Raw genomic sequence first — 20,954 nt, 5'->3', positions numbered from 1 at the left:
GAGTGGGGCGACACTCCTTCGCCTTAGCAGAGGAGCCACCACTGGTTGTTGGCGCATGCAGTGATCCAGCTGTTGAGGATCTTGAAGGCCTACGGCAGGTTTCTGATGTGCTTGTACCGGTGTGCAGAGAGGGCCGAAGTTCAGTCCTCTTCTGTGATTCTTTTCAAGCAGTAGTAGGTGGATCTGGTGGTAGTAGGTCTGTGGGTATGTCGAATGGGTATGCTGAAGCTGATGTGGGCATGGCCTGTCAAGGTCAAAGTTGCTGACTTATGGACTGTGGTGTTTCTGGCTGAGGAGAAAATCGGATCCAATAGGTGTCTGGAGGTGTTGGTGGGTCAGGTAACATGCTGGGTAAGGCAGAGGCTTCCAAGTTTTTCTATGATGGCCATAGAGTATGGGACAGTGCAGTCTTGTAGGATACATTTAAGGCTCCTGAGAAGGCTGAAAGTGTTGACATAGGTGAAGAGGAATGCAACAAAGTCCTTGATGTTGATTGCAAAATTAGTGTGGGGTCATGAGTGCTCTGCCCAGGAAGAAGTTGGTTGTGATGCATATCTTGAACGTAAGGTGTTTCATGTAGATAGTGAGGATGTCAGTGTAGCTGATGCAGCTGATGGTATCTCTGTATATGATGGCGACGTTGCCTCCGGGCTTGTGCTGAAGAACTTGCCTGGTGATCTTGTAGTCAGCGGGGATCGCTGTAGTAATGTTCGGTGCAAAGGTTGGGTTTAGCATTGTTTCTGTGAGAGAAGAGGAGGTCTCATAACTCTTTCAATCAATCAATCAATGACACTTATAGAGCGCGCTACATACCCGTAGGGTCTCAAGGCGCTTGGGGGAGGGGGGGTGCCGCTACTGCTCGAACAGCCAGGTCTTCAGCTTCTTCCTGAAGGAGAGGTGATCTTGGGTCAGGCGCAGGTCGGTCGGGAGGGAGTTCCAGGTCTTGGCGGCCAGGTAGGAGAAGGACCTTCCTCCTGTAGTTGCTCTTCGGATGCGGGGGACGGCGGCGAGGGCGTGGTTGGCTGATCGGAGGTGGCGTTTGGGAGCGTAGAAGTTGATCCGGCTGTTGAGGTAGCTCGGGCCTTGGTCGTGTAGGGCTTTGTGTGCGTGGGTGAGGAGGCGGAAGGTGATTCTTTTGTTGACGGGGAGCCAGTGAAGGTCTCTCAGATGTCCGGAGATGTGGCTGTGTCGTGGGATGTCGAGGACGAGTCTGGCTGAGGCGTTCTGGATCCGCTGGAGTCTCTTCTGGAGCTTGGCGGTGGTACCGGCGTAGAGGGCGTTGCCGTAGTCCAGTCGGCTAGTGACGAGGGCCTGGGTGACGGTCTTCCTGGTCTCGGTGGGGATCCACCAGAAGATCTTCCGTAGCATGCGTAGGATGTTGAAGCACGCCGAGGAGACGTTGTTGACTTGCCTGGTCATGGAGAGGGAGGAGTCCAGGATGAAGCCCAGGTTGCGTGCATGGTCTGTCGGTTTGGGTGCGGTGCCCAGGGCGGGAGGCCACCAGGAGTCGTCCCAGGCGGAGGGTGAGGAGCCCAGGATGAGGACCTCCGTCTTGTCCGAGTTCAGTTTCAGGCGGCTGGTCGTCATCCACTCGGCTACCTCTTTCATCCCTTCGTGTAGGCTGGCTCTGGCGGTGGCGGGGTCGTTGGTCAGGGAGAGGATCAGCTGGGTGTCGTCGGCGTAGGAGATTATGCTGAGGTTGTGTTGGCGTGCGATGGCCGCGAGGGGGCTCATGTAGACGTTGAAGAGGGTGGGGCTCAGAGAGGATCCTTGAGGGACGCCGCAGATGACTTCGGAGGCCTCTGACTTGTACGGTGGTAGGCGGACTCTCTGTGTTCTTCCGTCGAGGAAGGAGATGATCCATTCCAGCGCCTTGTCCCGGATTCCGACGTTGCTGAGGCGCTGTACTAGGGTGCGGTGGCAGACAGTGTCGAATGCCGCGGAGAGGTCTAGGAGGATGAGGGCCGCTGTTTCTCCGTTGTCCATCAGGGCTCGGATGTCATCGGTGGCGGCGATGAGGGCGGTCTCGGTGCTGTGATTGGCTCGGAAGCCGGACTGTGAGGGGTCGAGGGATCCATTCGTCTCGAGGAAGGCGGCCATCTGCTTGTTGACGGTCTTCTCGATGACTTTGGCTGGAAACGGGAGGAGCGAGATGGGGCGGTAGTTCTTGAGTTCGGTGGGGTCCGCTGTTGGTTTCTTGAGTAGAGCGCTGAGTTCGGCGTGCTTCCAGCTCTCAGGGAAGGTGGCGGTGTCGAAGGATGTGTTGATGATGTCTCGCAGGTGGGGTGCGATGACAGCGTCGGCCTTGTTGAAGACGTGGTGAGGGCAGGGGTCGGTCGGTGATCCGGAGTGGATGGAGTTCATCGTGCGGATGGTGTCTTCGGTGCTGATCGGGGTCCAGGCGTGGAGGGTGGTGGTGGGGGGTGGTTGTTCGGTCCTGGTGTGCGTTGGTTGTTTGTTGAAGCTGTTGTGTATGTCCGCGATCTTGTTGTGGAAGTAAGAAGCGAGGGAGTCGCAGAGGTCTTGCGATGGGGTGATGTCGTTGTTTCCTGCGCTGGGGTTGGAAAGCTCTTTCACGATGTTGAAGAGTTCCTTGCTGTTGTGTGCGTTGTTGTCCAGCCGGTCCTTGAATGCAGTTTTCTTGGCGGCGCGGATCAGCTGGTGGTGCTTCCGAGTGGCCAGTTTGAGGGTGGTCCTGTTGTCCGGTGTAGGTTCCCTTCTCCAGACTTTCTCGAGGGCTCGGCAGTTCTTCTTGGAGCTCTTGAGTTCGTCGGTGAACCATGGGGCTTTCTTGCTGCCGGGTCTGCTGGGCGGGGTCCTCAGCGGGGCGAGCTCGTCCGCGCAGATGCTGATCCACTTCGTGAGGTTCTCGGCGGCCTGGCTGGGGTTCGCTGAGCTGGCAGGAGGGTGCTGGCTCAGGGAGGTGTCGAGCTGGTCTGCTGTGATCTTGTTCCAGCTTCTGCGGGCGGCCTGTTGCTGGTGGTGGTGGGTCGTCGTTCTCTTGAAGGCGAAGTGGATGCAGCTGTGGTCCGTCCAGTGGAGTTCTGTGGCGTGGCTGACGGCGACGTCTTTGCTGGATGAGAAGACGGCGTCGAGTGTGTGTCCGGCGAGGTGGGTGGGGGTGGACACCAGCTGCTTGAGTCCGAGATTGGCGAGGTTGTCGAGCAGGGTGCTGGTGTTGCGGTCGTTGTTGTTCTCCAGATGGAAGTTGAGGTCCCCCAGGAGGATGTAGTCAGCGGAGGGGAGGGCATGCGGGCTGACGAAGTCGGCAATGTCCTCGCTGAATTGTGTGCGTGGTCCCGGAGGTCGGTAGATCAGGGTGCCTCTGAGGGTGGTGTTTGGGTTGGTGTGGATCTGGAAATGCAGGTGTTCGGCGCTGGTCAGGGTGTTGTCGGTGCTGGTCGTGAGACGGATGGTGTTCCTGTGGATGATGGCGATGCCTCCTCCCATCTGGTTGGCGTTGCGGTCCCTCCGGATGATCTTGTAGCCCTCTGGGATGGCGATGGCGATGTCGGGGGCTGAAGAGGCGTTCATCCAGGTCTCCGTGAGGAAGGCAACGTCAGGGGCTGTGGCGTCTAGGAGGTTCCAGAGTTCGATGGCGTGTCTGTGGACGGAGCGGGTGTTGAGCAGGATGCACTTGAGGTGGGTGCTGCTGGTGTTCGACTTGGCGGGAGCTGGTGTGAGGCAGGTCCGGGTGCAGGAGAACTTGCAGGCATGGCAGCTGAACGGTCCGTGGGAGCGTCGTGGGGTGGCTTGGTGGCATTCTGGCTGTCGGCCGGTGTTGAGTGCGATGAGGGTGGCGGCGGAGTACGTCAGGCGGGTCGGTCGGGGTCTTCGTGGGCCAGGGGTCCTGGCCCTGGGCGCGGTCCAGGCGCGGAAGGGCGCAGACGGGCTTACCTTTGGCGCGCCTTCGGCGCACAATCAGCGCGCCCGCTGCGCGTCAACGCTGCGCGTTCGCACGGTCGCCATATAAGGCGAAGTGCGCGGGTGGGCGGAGCAGCTGGGAGGCGGGAGCGGGGAGGGAACAGAATGAAAAAAGGGGCGGGGTAAGCGGTGGTGGCGGGAGCGGGGAGCGGGGAGGGAAGACGGAGGGCGGCGAGATAGGCGGGAAACCAGGGAGGAGAACGCTAGCACGGGCAACAGATATCTCAACAATACAGGCACAAATGAGGTCAGGGCGCTAACACGGGCACAAACGTAAGGGAAAAAAATACAGGCACAAATGATGGTCAAAACTAAGAAAAACAAACAGCAGCGGAGGAAAAAAATACAGGCACAAGTGAAGGACAAAACAAAGAAAAACAACCAGCAGTGGAGGAAAAAAAAATACAGGCACAAATGATGGACAAAACAAAGAAAAACAAACAGCAGCGGAGTCAGCCGGCAGCGAGGCAGCGAGGCAGAGGGCAAGGCAATGGGGCACACACGCAGCAGCTGGTGGCCGTGCGGCGCGGGGGTGTCCCACAAGTGGGTCACACTCACCTGCGCCGCGCGGTCGCCATATAAGGCCAAGTGCGCGGGTGGGCGGAGCAGCTGGGAGGCGGGAGCGGGGAGGGAACAGAATGAAAAAAGGGGCGGGGTAAGCGGTGGTGGCGGGAGCGGGGAGCGGGGAGGGAAGACGGAGGGCGGCGAGATAGGGGGGTAACCAGGGAGGAGAACGCTAGCACGGGCAACAGATGGTGAGAAACCAGTGATATTACTTCCTGTTTAATGGGTGATCAGAAATGCAATGATGTCCCTTCTTGTACAAATAGATGATAGCACAAACCAGCTCTGTGCTCAGTCTGGTGTGTAAATTGGGCATTTTTGCAGTCTTTGAGTCAGAGTGGCCATGGATTGTTGTGCAGGCATGTTGTGAGTGATTCATTATTATCTTGTATACTGGATGTTGAAGCACAGGCTATGTAGTGTGAAGGACCACTGACTGACAGTGTTAGATGTTCCTTGACTTGGAGGAATTTATTCCTGTCCAGTGTGTGCTTATGTCTGAGTGGGTGAGATAAGGTCCCAGCAGCTTTACTATGGGCTTCATGTCCTTGTGGGTTTATGAGTGCTTATTACTGGACGCGTTACTTTACGTTGTGCCTGATGTCCGTGCTGTAGTCTAATAATGCAGGGAGTATTGCGAGTCGTGAAGAAATGTGCTGGGTCTAGTATTGCTTCAAATGTGTAGCCGAATGGGACACAACATAAGATAAAATAGCATCTTATAACATGGCGATGAAATATATGTATTAGTTCAACCACAAGTAGTCAATGTTACCATAACATCACAATCAATACACATGTACGTGCATTGCTTTAAACATACTTATGTCGAAATGAAGTACTTTTCCTCTTTGATTTTCAGAAGCTCAGAGATTTCTTATTTTAGAAAGAAACATTACACAATAGTTCAGTAGAGCAAGACCATTAGGTTTGAAAGAAGAACGTCCAGGACCCTTACCACAGCAGTCAAGCTTGGGATCAACTTGACAGAGTTCTGCACCTCCTCCTCTGTGACTTCCACAACAGTGCAATGCTCTTCTTCCAGAGGCAGTGGGTCCTCTCCATACCTCGTTACCCAGGGATGCAGCTTAAGGAAAGGGAAAGAGGCATGACTTCATCATGTACTGATATATTTTTGCATAAGAGATTGGTCAAGACATTTTATTTTTCAATTGTACTAAAACTCCTTACATTATGCAGGGATGCAAAGCATTTCAGGATACACAGACACTCCCATGTCACAGTCAAAATGGTAAAATGCTTTTTATTTTTCATAATACTTTTCTCATAATTCAATTAAATTATCACAATGGTTACTCTCAGCTTCATGATTTTTTTTTTATATAACATATTTTTATGTGCAATTGGGTATTCAACAATTTCTTTAACAGTACATATTTGACACGCAAGACATTTGCATTTAGTCATTACATTTTTCAGCATTCCTCCAAACTTACTGGCAACAACAGTTGATTCTTAGGTCATATATCTATGTACGCCTCACCAGTACATACTTATTGATAGGTTATATCACAAAGTTATAGTCCAGTGTAGTTGTATGATCAGGGAGGAGGTCTAAGCTTTTGTATACAATATGTGACACGTATGGGTCCAATCTATCATGCGAGTGGGCGTCTCAGTGTTTATTACTAAATGTCGCATGGTGTGTTTTAAATAGAGGATACCGCTAAAGAGGGGTACAGCTACCGTGATAGCAGAGAAAAACTAAAGTAACAATAAACCAAGTAACTATAGTTATGTGGTGTGGTGAGTCAATGTGTGCCATTTTCGGTGATGGTCCAGGAGGGAGGGCAGGCTTGGTTCAGCAACAGCCGGCAGCCTCGGACCTATTAGTCCATCTTGTCAAGTGAAGGTGTTTTGGGGTGGGGTGGAGGGGGGAAGAGTGGCCCTGCAACTCGAGGGGCCAATTTCCGTATCTCTCCTACTCTTAACCTAAGGAGAGGTTCAGCTCGTGTCATTTGCGTGTGGGCTAGTATCGGCGTCTGCCTCTGTATAACGGTGTCCGTCAGGGCTGTGCCCATTTTCTAGGTCCTCTCTCCGGGGCCTGCCATGGGATGTCCTCTCAGTCCTCGAGCATCCTCCCTAGATATGGCCTATTCCTCAGCTCTAGCCCAATGTGTCACATCTCTTTTCCGGTCTGTTTTCATTGGCTCTATTGTTGATTTCCATGCTAATGCTATTCTCCTTTTAGCTAGGATTAAAGCCAGATCTACAAATCGGGAGCCTATCTTCCGTTTGGGTGGTCTAAGGTATAATCCCAATACGCAGGTCTCCATTGTGAGTTCTAGCCTATGCCCTACTGTTGTCCCCGTATGTTCCAACACTTCACTCCAGAATCTATTTATTGTACAGCTCTATACCATATAAGTGAAATCAGCATTGTTGTGATTGCATCTTTGACAGCTGCTTGTTTCTCCCCCAAATGTAACCCAAATCCTGTGTGGTGGGTGTCATGTACGTCCTGTGTGTGTAATTAAACTGTATGTATTTAAATCTGGTATTGCAGGAGACCTTTTTATGATACACTAGTACCTTTTTCCATTCCCCGTCTGTCAATTCCCTGTTCAGGGCAGTCATCCATTTGTCTCGGCTTTTGAAGTGGGGCGTGTGACAGCTGTTGTAGTGCAATATAGAACAATTCCACTTGGTACGTGCCCCGCCCAGCATAAGTATAGATTGTAACAATCCACGTGTCTCGGGCTCCTCCCGACCACAGTTCCACAGCTTACTGAATGAGCGTATCAGGGTTTCATATAAAAGGATTTGTCCGGGTTGCATACCGGTGCTGTCAACCAAGTCCTCCACTGGGACCGGCACTGATTGGTGGTAGCAGTCCCCTACAGTCTGCAACACCGCTGCGTCCAATGAGTTGTTCAGGGGTGAATATCCTCCTAGGGATACCATGTGGTAGGCCTATCAGGGGCGGGCAGGTGCATATAGGGGGGCTTTATCCGTGTGGCCACACTACGTGTCCAGCATTGTAATGCTGTGGTTTGCAACAGTGACTGGTCCGGAATCATCACAGCCAGGTCTAGCATTTTAGCTAATAGCAAGGGTGTATGGCCCCCTGTATCAGTCGAATCAGTGACCTTGGGACCCATGCCCTCTATCCATTGTGCTAGCCATAGTAGTTGAGAGGCCAAATAGTAGTGCTCGAAGTTCGGCACTTACAGTCCCCCCTCCTCAACTGGGCGCTGTAGTGTTAGCAAAGACACTCTCCTGCGGCTATTGTCCCAGATGAGATCTCTAAGTAGAGTATTTAGTTGTCAAAACCAACCAGGGAGTATTACTAATGGTAGATTACAGTAGAAGTACAGTAAGCGTGGTAGTATGACCACTTTTGATAGGGAGATTCTTGCCATGATACGGAGACGCAAGGAGCACCAAAAAGGTAGACAGGTTTCAAGGGATAGCAGTACGCGTCCGAGGTTTCCTTCTCTCATATCCTCTAGCGAGTGAAATATCTGGATTCCCAATTATTTAAAGGTGCGGTGAGCCCAATTAAGATCTATAGGCAGGTCTGCTGGGCGGAGAGCATCCGACAACAGCGGAAACAGGTAGGACTTACTTTTATTGACACGTAGTCCAGAAACCCGCTCGTATCTATCAAAAATATTGAGTACCCATTTGGCACAACGTCCAGCATCCCGCCAGCTGTAATCCCGGACCCGTGGGCATTCTAATTTGGTTTTAGGAAGGGGAACCGAGGTGTGGCGCTGCGGCCAGGGTGGCTGACACTGGACGCTGGGACTCACGGTTCGATCCCCACCACTGGTGGCAGGTCAGCCCAGCACCATGTGACTCTGGGCAATAGCTCGCTTAATCTTCCCGATGGCCCCCAGCGCCGGGATGCCTCTGGGTAGCTGTGTGCTTTACAAATACTGGATTTACATTTAAACCTCTCTGGCGGAACAATGCCACCAGTGGGTCTACCGCTAAAGCAAACAGGAGTAGCGACAAGGGGCATCCCTGTGCGGTACTCTGAAAAATTACCCTGGCGGTATGTCTCTCAGCTTGGCTGTTATAACTACGCAGTGCGCTCGCACTTAGACGCATTGGACGCATTTTGCGCTTTTAATTTACCCGTTTTGTATTTTCTTGCTGGTGTTATTTTAGAGCACAGTTCTCCCCTGTTTTTAATTCTCTTCCTCATTGCTGCATTATAATTGTGCCTCCACCGCTATTTTAGGCGGTCCCGATCCTCGCGCTTAGAAATTGGTGGGTGCCATCTTGGGTGGGTGCTAGGGAAGCGCTGCAACACTCTGCGCTCTAGCAGTCAGGTGGACTGGCTAGAGGCAGTTCCTGGCAGTCTCTACTTAACCGGCTGGAGGTAGGAGCATATCTCTTGGCTGTTATAACTACGCAGTGCGCTCGCACTTAGACGCATTGGACGCATTTTGCGCTTTTAATTTACCCGTTTTGTATTTTCTTGCTGGTGTTATTTTAGAGCACAGTTCTCCCCTGTTTTTAATTCCCTTCCACATTGCTGCATTATAATTGTGCCTCCACCGTTATTTTAGGCGGTCCCGATCCCCGCGCTTAGAAATTGGTGGGCGCCATCTTGGGTGGGTGCTAGGGAAGCGCTGCAACACTCTGCGCTCTAGCAGTCAGGTGGACTGGCTGGAGCCCTATATTAACCGGACCTTATGGGGCGCAGCGTGTGCGCGCAGTGTGTGCGCCGCAGTGACGCCGGAGTCACGCCAGAGTCCAGCCCGTCTGCGCCCGTCCGCGCCAAGGACGGGCAAGACGGGTGGACGGCTGGTCTTGATAGGGTTGGTCCCCTGCCTTGTAAGTACTCGTCACAGGAGATGCTAAGGCTTAAGCCTTTAGGATTGCCGTGTCATTATAAAAGCTCTCCTGACGACCTTCTTTCTTTTCCTCGTTGTGGCTGCTTCTTGGCAGGTTCCGGTGGCTCTAGCCTACCTCCCCCCCCTTATTTATCAGATTTTTCAGTTGATTCAGGAGGCAATGTATTGCAAGAAGAGTGCATTCTTGTCAATGCTCGCTCACTTATTAAAAATAACATCATGTTTAAGGAGCTAGTACTTGACAGGAACCCTTCATTGGTCTTTGTCACGGAGACATGGGCAAAGGATTCCTCTGGTCCTGACCTTATTGAAGCAGTCCCGGAGGGGTACTGCTTGGTACGGCAGGACAGCAGTGGGAGGAGGGCGTGGGAGGAGGGCTACCCATTCTTTACAAGGATTGCTTCCATTGCCTCATCACACCTGTCGAGGATCCTAAGGACACCTTTCAAGCACTTCATTTCTCTCTGACACGCCCCCATAAATTTACATTCAACGGGTTTTTGGTCTTTCGCCCTCCAGGCCCCAAAGCCGACTTTGGGCAGCAGCTGCTCCACATCCTAGAGCCCTATTTTGGTTGTGAAAACCTAACGGTTCTGGGAGATTTTAATTTCCATCTTGAGCTGCTGGAGACCCACGACACTCTTTCCCTGTTAGATAATATGTCAGCTTGTGGACTTTTGCAACTGGTGAAGGGGCCCACCCATCGAGCAGGGCATACGCTCGATGGAATCTTTTCCAGTGATCGGAGGCTGATGGTAAAAGATTCCTTTTTTCTCTCATGGTCAGATCATCTGGCCGTACCATTCAATGTGTCCTGTCCGACCTTGGATGGATTTAGAAATATTCCGAGTAAGAGGGAACTACGTAGGAACTTGAACAATATTACGGAAAGTTCCTTTATACCCTGGATATCTGACATGTCTACTTCCCTGGGGGACAATGTCCAGTCGGCTGTCCTACAATACGAAAAGACCGTTACAGAGGCTCTGGAAGCACTGGCTTCCACACGGCTGTGTTATTCTGCTAGGAAAAGACCTTCAGCCCCGTGGTTTTCGGAGCATTTAAGATTACTTCGACAGGAAGCTAGGAGACAGGAGCGTCAATGGCATACCAGCTGGGATCAAAGGGATAAGGAAGCCCATAAAATCCTGATAAGAAAGTATAAATTGGAAGTTATTAGGACAAAACAAGAATACTTTACGGTTCTTACTTCCTCACTTTCTTCCCCTAAGGAGCTCTTTAGGATAGCGGACTCCCTTACTTCCCTTCAGACTCCTGACCCGGTGATTGCGTCACAGGAGCTCTGTGATAACATAGCTTCCTTTTTCCAGACTAAGATCTTGGATATTTACACCGCCTTGGAGTTACAGAGGCCTGTTACCATCAAGCCTGCTGTCCCTGTTACCCTGGACCCTGTTCTCTCGGAGAAACTCCTGATGGGGTGTTTGGAATCCTTCCCTCCTCTTTCTCTACAGGATGCAGAGATGCTCCTTAATAAAATTAAATCTGGCTCTCCTCTAGATGTCTGTCCGCTTAAGATCCTAAAGCAGTGTAGAAATTCTCTTCCGCCCCATCTTGTAGACATTATGAATAGGGCCATGAGGGAGGGTATTTTTCCTCAGCAGTGGAAAAATGCAGTAGTAAAACCTTTACTCAAGAAACCCTCTCTTGACCCTGGGGTATTAAAGAATTTCCGTCCCATCTCACTGCTTCCAGCCCCTGCGAAGATGCTAGAATCTCATCTGAATAAGCATCTCGCTGCCTTTGTGGAAAACTCGGGCTGTCTGGATCCCTCCCAGCATGGATTCAGGAGGGAACATAGCACCGAGTCTGCCCTCACCATAGTACTGGATAACATCCGTATGTGTGTGGATGGGGGACAGACCTCCCTCCTGATCCTCCTAGATCTCACTGCCGCCTTCGATACCCTTTCTCCCTCAGTTCTAACATCTCGCCTGAGGGAGATCGGGGTCCAGGGGGAGGCATTAGCTCTACTTACCTCTTTCCACGACCAACGAGAGCAAAGGGTGAAGCTGAGTATATTTCTATCTCCATCCCTGTCTGTGCAATGTGGGGTCCCTCAGGGGTCGGCGTTAAGTCCGACCCTCTTCAACATCTATGTGACCCCCCTTGCCAGACTAATTAGATCTTTTGGGATGGAGGTAGTTTCCTATGCGGATGATACCCAGATCCTCGTCTCTCTCTCCCAGTCAGTTATTTCTACTGCCTCCAATTTTAGATCTTGTATGGAGGCAGTCGGACAGTGGATGATTCACAATTCGCTGAAACTGAATGGGGAGAAGACTGAGGTGATGGTGTTTGGAGGTAAGGAGGAGGTATGGTCAGCCGATTGGTGGCCAGACTCACTGGGAGTGTGCCCTATGCCTGCTTCATCTGCCAAAAACCTCGGGGTAGTGATCGATCCTAGCCTCAGTATGTGTCAACAGGTAAATAGGACCATCTCTACCTGTTGGGGCATCATTCGCATACTGAGGAAGATCAGGCACTATCTTTCACAGCAGGCGAGGAAGCAACTGGCAGTTGCCCTCGTTGGCTCTCGTCTGGACTACTGCAATGCGCTGTATGCGGGGCTGAATAAAAGTCTGCTGCAGCGCTTGCAGGTAGTCCAGAATGCAGCAGCCAGTTTTGCTTTGGATCTACCTCGGCGCACCTCGGCTACCTCGGCCAGAAAACGCCTTCACTGGCTCCCTATGGAGGATCGTATCTTGTTCAAAACCATGTGCTTGATCTATAGGGCGTTAGCAAAAAGTAGCCCCACTGGAATTGGATCCATCTTGTCCCGTTACAGTCCCTGTAGGAACTTACGTTCCTCAAATAAATCTCTCTTATCAGTCCCTCGTATTCGAAAAACTAGATGGGGTGGCAAAGCCTTTTCCAATTTGGCACCCAAGTGGTGGAATGCTCTCCCTGTGGAATTAAGATCCCTCCCCACCCTGCATTTATTCCGAAAGGCCCTGAAGACCCGCCTTTACGTGCGCGCATACTTGTAATCTGATTTGCCATTTTGATCTATTTTTTGTTAGGCGCCTTGACACCTTAGGGTTTTAGTTGCACAATATAAATTATCTTCAAATCAAATCATAGAGCAGCTGAACCCATTTTACCCACTCCTCCCCAAGACCCATGTGTCGCATGGTATCAAATAGAAAGTCCCATCTAATCGTATCAAATGCTTTTTCTGGGTCTATTACCAGGAGTGCTGCGTTGGGGAGAAGCCGCATGGTAGGGTGGTATAATATCTGATAAAGTCAACGTAAATTAGGAGAGGTGCTCCTTGTCGGGATAAAGCTGTTCTGGTCCGAGTGGGAGCAGGCGTTGGGCCAGCAGCTTTTGAAATCCATATTGAGCATGGAAAGAGGGGAATAATCACAGACCCGTGGGCCTTCTAATTTGGTTTTAGGAAGGGGAACTACCAGTGCGTCCCTAACAGAGTCGGGGAGACCCCCTAGTCGCAGTGATTCTGCATAGACAGATTCTAGGCGGGGGACCAACTCCAGAGTCACTGCCGCATAGCTGAAGGAGTCCCTCCTCCTAGGGAGCTCCGAGCACTGCAGCTGATCAGCACCGCTCCCCCAGACTGACTGCCACAAGCCTGGTTCCTCAGGCCAGCAGGTATTAGTGTGGGGAACAGTTTCCGGTTGCCTGCTAGCTCCAGCGATGGGGTTCTCAGTGTGAGATCCAGGTTCTAACCTCCTAGTAGGTGAGCCGATTGCTATGCAGTTATCAATCATAAAGGGACCACCTGAGCTCGCCTTTTGTAGTAGGGTATCCCTATCACGGAAGTGTAGGAGCCGTACCACCACGGGCCGCTGCTGTCAACCAGACACAGGCGGCCGAACAGGGACTGTGTGGGCTCTTTCCAGGGTGTAGAAGGTAGGGAGGCCCTCTGGGGCCACTTCCTTCTGAAGCCAGGATTCCAGGAATGCCAGCATGTCGGTGCCCTGTAGTCCCTCAGGTAGCTCAACTACACGTATATTATTCCGGCGGTTACGTCCTTCCGCGTCCTCTGCCCTACATTCCAATGGACTCGGTCTGAAAGCTCATCCACCGCTTTGCTCAGTATGTGTTGCACTGGTTGCAGCTCTGCAGTAGAGGTCTCCGTTGCTCCCACTCTTTCCACTAGCTTCCAGTGCTCCCTCCGCAGCAGTCCCAGGCCGACAGAGACTGTGCTGATATCTTGATGGAGGGTGGACTTTGTATCTTCTATTGCCTCCAGGATTTTGGCCAGCTGCTGTTGGATCGGATCTACTTCAGACTGGGGCCCAGTTTGCTGGGTAGTCATCTCCCCATCCTGGTCTGCCACCAGGCTGGTCGTTCTTGCTGTGGGTTACCCATCTGTGCTCCCACCTGCCTCCCAGACGACATGTGTCTTCTTTACGGCCAACATGTGTTGGGGGAGCAGATAGGTGTGGCAGCTAGATTACTTCCCAGGGGTCCTCTAGGCTCTTAGATCTTCACATGAATCTTCCCAAAACCAATGTTCACAATTCTATTATCCAGGGAGCGCTCCACCCCAGAGTGGGGGGGGACAGGGAGGGGAGGGGTTGGAACCGCCTCTGATCCGGCACCCCGCAGAAGGGGAGATGTTTTAGTGCTGCTCCCACCACTGTTTCACAATATTATCCCCAAGGCGGGCCATCCAGGGTGTAACAGGGGCAGCAGGCCAATTCTGGACCATGGACTAGTTCTTCCGCTCCCCACTATCCCAGGTTCATCAGTTCACGTCTTGCCCCAAATCTAGAGGTATCCCAGGGACTCATCTCCGTTATGGGAGAGTGCCCGATGTAAGCAATAAAGGCAACAAGGGAGGGGGCCGCCGCAGGCATACCCAAACGGCCTCCCCCCGGGTCTCCTTCTGTCTCAGGGTCGGTGGGCGCCCCGTTCCCAGGACAGCTCTCACCTTCCGCGCCTGGGGCCCAAGGCACCTCTGCATGACTGCTGTGTGATAAACCCTGGCCCACTAATCCTCTGTCATCCAAGGCCCTGTTGTAGGTCCGGGCCGCTGCTGCACAATCAGGAAAGCTCCTTCTTCTCGGAGAACTCCAAGGTCACCCGCCGTCACACACCGCACCCTCAGGCTACTAGTCACAGGCCCGGCTCCTCAGGCTGGTAGTCGTCGACGAGCCCTGCCGATCACAACCTTCTTCTCATTCCAGCAAGGGGGTCTCAATGGGAGGCCACAGCCATTGCATCCATACATCAGGGCTGTTAATTTTTGGGACAGGGATCTGCTGCATTTCGGCGCAGGCACTGCTAGATCAGCCCACAAACTACTGCTGCTCCAGTCCCGCTGGAGGCCCGAGTCACTACCACATAGCTGAAGGAGCCCGGTTCCTCAGGCCAGCAGTTATGAGTGTGGGGAACAGCTTTCGGTCTCCTGTTAGCTCCGGCAATGGGGTCTCAGTGCAAGGTCCAAGTTCTAACCTCCATACAGTGGAGCTGCCATCTTGGCTCCGAGCCAGCTATGCAGTCGGCTCTCCTACTCTCCAGACATCGAGTGTCCCTGGGATCGTAATGCCGCTAAGTGGGCACACCAGGTTTCCCCTCAATTCAGGGCCGTCCGCACCTGGTCATTCCTCATGGCTCAGGCTGTAATATACCAAAATTAACTCGGGTCGGGCGGAGCATCAGCTTCATGAGTCCGCCATTGTCAGCTCGCCAGCCACACCCCCAGCTTCATGATTTCATGCAAAAGATACTTGGAAACATTTTCATTGATGTTTGCTACAGCACCTTTTGTATGAACCCTATAATTTACCAAATTAACTAAAGGATGGTTATAAACTAATATATTAATGTATTTCATATTTGAGATCAAAGCATTTTAAAACAGAAGTTGTGAAACCCTGTTTTCGGATCACAAAAGAACAGGAGCTACAGGCCCCAACCATGGTATGACTCTGCAACCTGAGCCAGGTAACCCTTTCTATACTTGGCTTTCAGGGTAGCTAGGGTGAGCAGCCAAAGGCTTCTCAGGCAAGTAGGCAAGACCTCAGAACGCAACAATAAACACAAACAATAACTTAGGGCCTAATTACAAGTTTGGTGGTCCGTCTGCGGCGCTGCAACTGTGTCGTCCGCAGGAGGACCACCAAAGCCATGGTGCACCCGCTCGCCGGATTATGAATGTAATCCATGGTGGGTGGGCGGTGCATTGGCAGTCTCATGGCGGTAGGCTGTCATGCTCATAAGAGTCTAACATGCAGCCCGCTGCCAGGTAGGCGCCTTCAGTACATTCCTGCATGGTGTGGCATGCATGCCACACCATCAGGAGCAGGGGTGCAATTCCAAAGGGAAACAACTGGCATGGCCCTGCATGCACCCCCAGGCCCTAGAGAGGCGCAGGGGTTCTGTTCTGTTAAGACCCCCTTGGTTGCCTCTCTGCCACCCTTTCCATCGCAGGCTTACCGTCATGAAAAGGGTGGTTAACAGGCAACTCAGAATATTTTCAGCAGTGCCAGCACCCCTAGCATATTCCTGCTTCTGACCGCTGCGTGACAGCGGTAGGATCCTGGATCTCCAGCAGACACAGCAGACCTATGGACCGCTGTACTCGTAATAAGGCCCTTAATGTCCAGCCCAGTGCTTGTCTTGTCTTGGGATTAAAAGAAAGTATTTTAATTACACAGCAGAACTAAATATTACACAATTCATTTAGATTAGCGAATACTCCTGGTTATGATCTTTGGTGAGCTCTACACCTACCCTTTCCAGTATTCTCTCCTTGCCAGAATATCTCACTTTGACTCCTAGGAGTTCATATGTGCAACTGAGTTCAATAGGTCTTAAGATAGATATTTATTTAGGCAGAAAGTTTCAATTGCACTCAGCCCTCAGCAGGCTTTGCAATACCCTATTCAGTCTGCAGTCTAAGGTCCACATTACCGGTTTGATGGTTCTCTAGCTTCAGATGGTGTGTATACAATCGCACAGCCCTTGCCCAAAGGAAGCACGGTGGCCTTCGTTCACAGGAATTACCAGACAAATTCAGTATGGCAGGTCCTGGCATTCCAACATGGCACCGTCAACAGTTACGGCCCTCCAGGCAGAATGCTCATGCGTCCTACAGCAAGTCAAGTGCAGCCTTCTAGGCTGTTTTTCATCAGAGGGTATGTATATTTGGCAGATGCAACCCTATGAGGCTAACCGTGCTCCTCTTCAATGACGATGCAGCGTTTTCCTGCATCAGCGGTGGCAGCATCAGTTTTGAGCTCTCAGTAGCTACCAATAGAAGTAATGGAAGTGCTTGTGAAGTTTTTTGAAGCAGTTCTCCATAGGAACTGTGTAGAGACAGGGAGACCCAATCTGTACACCGGTCACTCCTGGTTCGGTTCTCATGTGTAGTCCGCTTTCTCTGGAGATTCCTAATCCTGGGAACATGCTTTGGCTTCTCCTCATAGACAGTTCCTACTTGCACCTAGTCAGGCACCCTTCTTCCCTCACTTTTTGGCAAAAGGCAAACCTTTAGCTGCTCCAGCAGAAACTGCAGAACTCAGGTGGTGTTCCCCGTCAGGCAGACACCAAGCCTAATAACACAACAGTCCTTAAGTACTTCGCGAAGGACTTACTTCCTTGGTCATAAAGAATTCCTAATTGGATCACACTTTTATATTCATTTTCCAGTCAGGGGATGTAGATGCACTGCCTAAGGCTTTACAACTGGTTTGGGGAGTTTTTCTTTCAAATGACACCTCATTGCTGCACTCCTGATACAGTCTTTGTGTAAAGTAGTGCTTCTCACAATAGGTAGCAATGTGTCTGGTTCCAAGCAAAGTGTACCGAAAACATGGGCACTATGAAGCGCAGCTACAGCTGACTAAAGCAGTGATCAGATTAAGACAAAAGGACAGGTCAAGCCTAGAAACCTTCTCACCTAGAACAACATAATTGCATTCCTACACTTTAACACTTCCATCTACCAAATGGCAGTGCTCACGAAGAACCAATTAGCAGCTATTTGCTAACAAAGTATCCATGGAATGTCTAAAGGTAGCCCTATCTCAACTCTTCATCCACATGAATTCAAGCAATAGCTTTCCAATGTTTGGGAAAGCTATTGTTTGGGAAAGGTGTTGTCATCCTCCATCTTATGCATGCCGGGGACATTCAAAATAGACCCACTGGCTTCAATAATTAAACCCCCACACACAGTGTGTTGCCACTATACATGTATCATGTGCTCAATAAAGACACCCATGCACTTGGCATGCACACAGGATGTCAGCAGAAGGTTGTGGGTCTCACATAATAGCAGAACTTTACACAAGAAAAGTCAGTAGAGCACACTTTCTCTCATGCAGAGAAAAAGGTCTGGTGATACTACAAATCATGCAACGTTGTATGCTGCCATTGCGGGTTTATGAGTTACACCAAGGGCAGGTACGGTAGTCAACTATCTATAATAAGGACATGCTGTGTGAGCCCTGTCAGGCCACAGGAAAGGTCCTGGACCTCGCACTATCACAGAGAGGCCTTGCCCTTTGTGCTCAAGCTAGATTAGTGTAAAAATAAAAGCCAGAGTACCATTTTCACTTGCAGTTGGGCATCAGGGATGGAGGACATTCCAGTCCTCCATTACCCTTCTCATGGCCTGCACACCAAAAGCGCTTTAGCTATTGGTGGATAATTTTGCAGCCTAAATGTGAGACCTGGATTTAACTACTAATTTTAAGGAATCATTTGCAGTGACTTGTAGGGTTCCCAAAAGCTTTAAGCATTTGAGGTGTCACTTTAAAACAAACACCCACATTTTTTTATCTGGGAGTTATTTTGAACTCTCTGGGGACAGGTTAAAATTAGAATTGACCAATATGCAAAGGCAACTACTGCACTCTTCTCCATCTCGTCAAAATTGGGCCTGAAAACCCTTGAAGGAATCGAACACAATTTATCACACCAAATGTCTATCTGCAGTGACATATGGGTATATACAATTGTCAAGAAACTAAATTTGTATGAGAATACCTGTCTGAAGCAACTTCTGCCAGTTTCTGAAACTTGTGGGCCCACCTTATGCCACATTGAATTAGGGCTGTCACATATAAATGACCAATTTAGAGTAAAGCCTTTACTCCTATGGCATGGTATGTGGACTAAACAAGAGGCTATTTAAAACAGGAAAATGATGATGGATTACCTTTCACTTGACTGGGCACTGGGAAAACCCTTGATCAAAAACATAAAGACTTTTGGTTGTGTGCAAGAGAGACCAAATTTCTTTGAGGATCCAGAATCCCTATCAGATGTCAGCAAGGCAGAGCTCAAACATGAGTGTCTTCAATTGTTTGAGCAAGAAAGACTATAATCATGGATCATAAAGTGAGCTTTAAAGCATGTACTGATTTAACATCTGAGAGGGGTACTAATGAACACACAGTGCAGATATGGTTTATATTTACCATTGTTTATCAAATTGTTACTTTTTCATGCAGAAATGCTTGGTCAAAAACCCTAGCCAAATGTCCCTGTGATAATCACTCATCTTATCATCATCATTTCTTTATTTCGGTTATATAAACCATAAGAGACACATAAAACAATTACATCCAAGTTCAGATACAGGTGATACAGAAAAATCTAGTGACTCAGTGTATACAAAGGATGCATACAAGTAAATGGTGAATTGATATAGCCCAGATTGTTAAAAACATAAATACAATTTTAAATATGTTCTAAAAAAGACATAAGGGTTAAAAAGAGGATTTTTCGGATATTTAAAACATATTTCATGGCCCGTTTCATTGTACTCAAAACAGTTAGCAATATGTACAGGAAATTATTTACAATTAAATTCCATAGACAATTCATCATGTGCTTTTGGATATATCTGGAAAAATTGGACAGTTCATTACAACTTCAATCCTGCTTTTGCCCTTCTAAAACTCACAGCTAATAAAAATGTACTAGTGCCAAAGACAATAATTTGCGCTGTGTCGGACCTTAGTATTCTTTCCGCCTCTTTACAAGATTGAATACCTAAATTTAAACAGATTGGTTTGATTAATTTTTTCCTTGGCTTAACATAGGCGGAACAAAAGAATAAGATATGCACATCATTTTCTACAGATTTATCTGGGCAAAATGAGCACAGATGTTATCCTCTCCTCCTGGTAGGTGTGTTCCCCAGCCTGATGTAGCTGCATTAGTGCTCAGTATCCCATATCTGAATTTCATGTATAGCACTTTTGCCAATTGTGGGCAAATCTCATTGAGGAATGGCTCAAAATTTGGTGTCTCCTTAAAAGAGAGAAACCTAATCGTTAATGCCCCGCTCACTGTGCCATACAATGTGCTGTGTTTAACAAATGCCCAGAAAGTAGTTTTTAACAGCTTCTTGTAAGTTGGTGTTATCGAGGACGGATCGTCCCAGAACTTAAAAAGACCAATCCATCTCAGCCATAAGCAGATATGCCGGAACCTTAAAATAGTATTGTTATGGTCCAGCTCCATGATTTCTTCTAGGCCTGCCTTATAGTGCAACAGTTCCGGGGTAGACCACAATCTTACCCAAAGCATAAGTGGTCTTAAGATCACAAAGTGGTCAGTTCGCTTAACATTCAAATCCAAATAAATTGGTACTAATGGTGTGCGTACAGGAAGATTTAAAAGCATCCTATAAAACTTATTTTCCCTCACTTCAAAAATCTTATTACAGTATGGGCCCCATATTTCGGCACCGTATAGTGCAGCGGGGTGGGCTTTGTATTTAAATACCTCCAACACAGGAGATACAGCCCTTGAGAGGCTATTCCTGTATATTTTCATAACTGGGAATGAGTTTTGAGTGAGCGCCATCTTGCTTTTTTCAATTTGGGTCTTCCAGGATAATTTTGTATCTAAAGATATACCCATATAGCTAAAACTCTGTACATGCTCCAACCTTTGGTCATTCAGAACTATATGTTCCCGAAATGTTTTATGGGGGTTTATGGCCATATATTTTGATTTGCTAATGTTGATTTTAAGGTCCTTGGTTTTGCAATATTTGTCAAATGTGTTAACTAAGCATTGCAGCCCCATTGGGGTTTGGGATATTAATATGGTGTTGTCTGCAAATAAAAGAGCAGGCACCCTCTCACCCCCCAACTTTGGCGCATCATTCTCATATCTATTTAAAAAGTTTGGGATATCATTTACATACAATTAAAATAATGTGGAGGCCAATACACATCCTTGGCGAACTCCCCTTTTTATCGGTATTGCTTCAGTTAGTTTGCCCCTCATCCCCCACCCTACTTTCGCATAATTATCATTATGCAGTCTTACTATTAGGTCCAGTAGGTTAGCTGGTACCCCTTGTTGCTTCAATGATTCCCATAGCAGTGCTCGAGGAATTAGATCAAACGCCGCTTTTAGGTCTATAAAGGCAACGTATAAATGTCCCTTACTTCGGCTAACGTATTTCCAGCACAAGCAATGAACCTGAGGACCTGGTCCGTTGTACTAAGTTTTAGTCTGAAACCGGCCTGATATTTTGATAATATGTTATTTTCCTCTAACCAAATATTTAATCGATTTAAAATATGCCTTGAAAAAACCTCCTGTAAAATATCTATTAAACTTATTGGGCGATAATTCACTGGGTCATAACGATTACCTTTTTTAAAGATTGTAATA

The 20,954-nt window shown here is 49.3% G+C and overlaps 1 protein-coding gene across 3 annotated transcripts in view; it reads right to left on the bottom strand.

The window, feature by feature from the left end:
• CAMKK1 (calcium/calmodulin dependent protein kinase kinase 1) overlaps positions 1-20,954 on the bottom strand; it is a 1,207,414-nt gene that overhangs the window by 220,500 nt on the left and 965,960 nt on the right. For all 3 annotated transcript variants that reach the window (XM_078679690.1, XM_078679692.1, XM_078679691.1), the window contains one exon: positions 5,447-5,575. In XM_078679690.1, coding sequence (XP_078535816.1) covers positions 5,447-5,575 — 129 coding nt within the window. The remainder of the gene's footprint in view (positions 1-5,446; positions 5,576-20,954) is intronic.

The sequence above is a fragment of the Lissotriton helveticus genome, chromosome 3_1 (assembly GCF_964261635.1).
Source record: "Lissotriton helveticus chromosome 3_1, aLisHel1.1, whole genome shotgun sequence".
Lineage (NCBI taxonomy): Eukaryota > Metazoa > Chordata > Amphibia > Caudata > Salamandridae > Lissotriton > Lissotriton helveticus.
The sequence above is the reverse complement of the archived record's forward strand: the minus strand, read 5'-3'. Positions and strand labels throughout refer to the sequence as shown.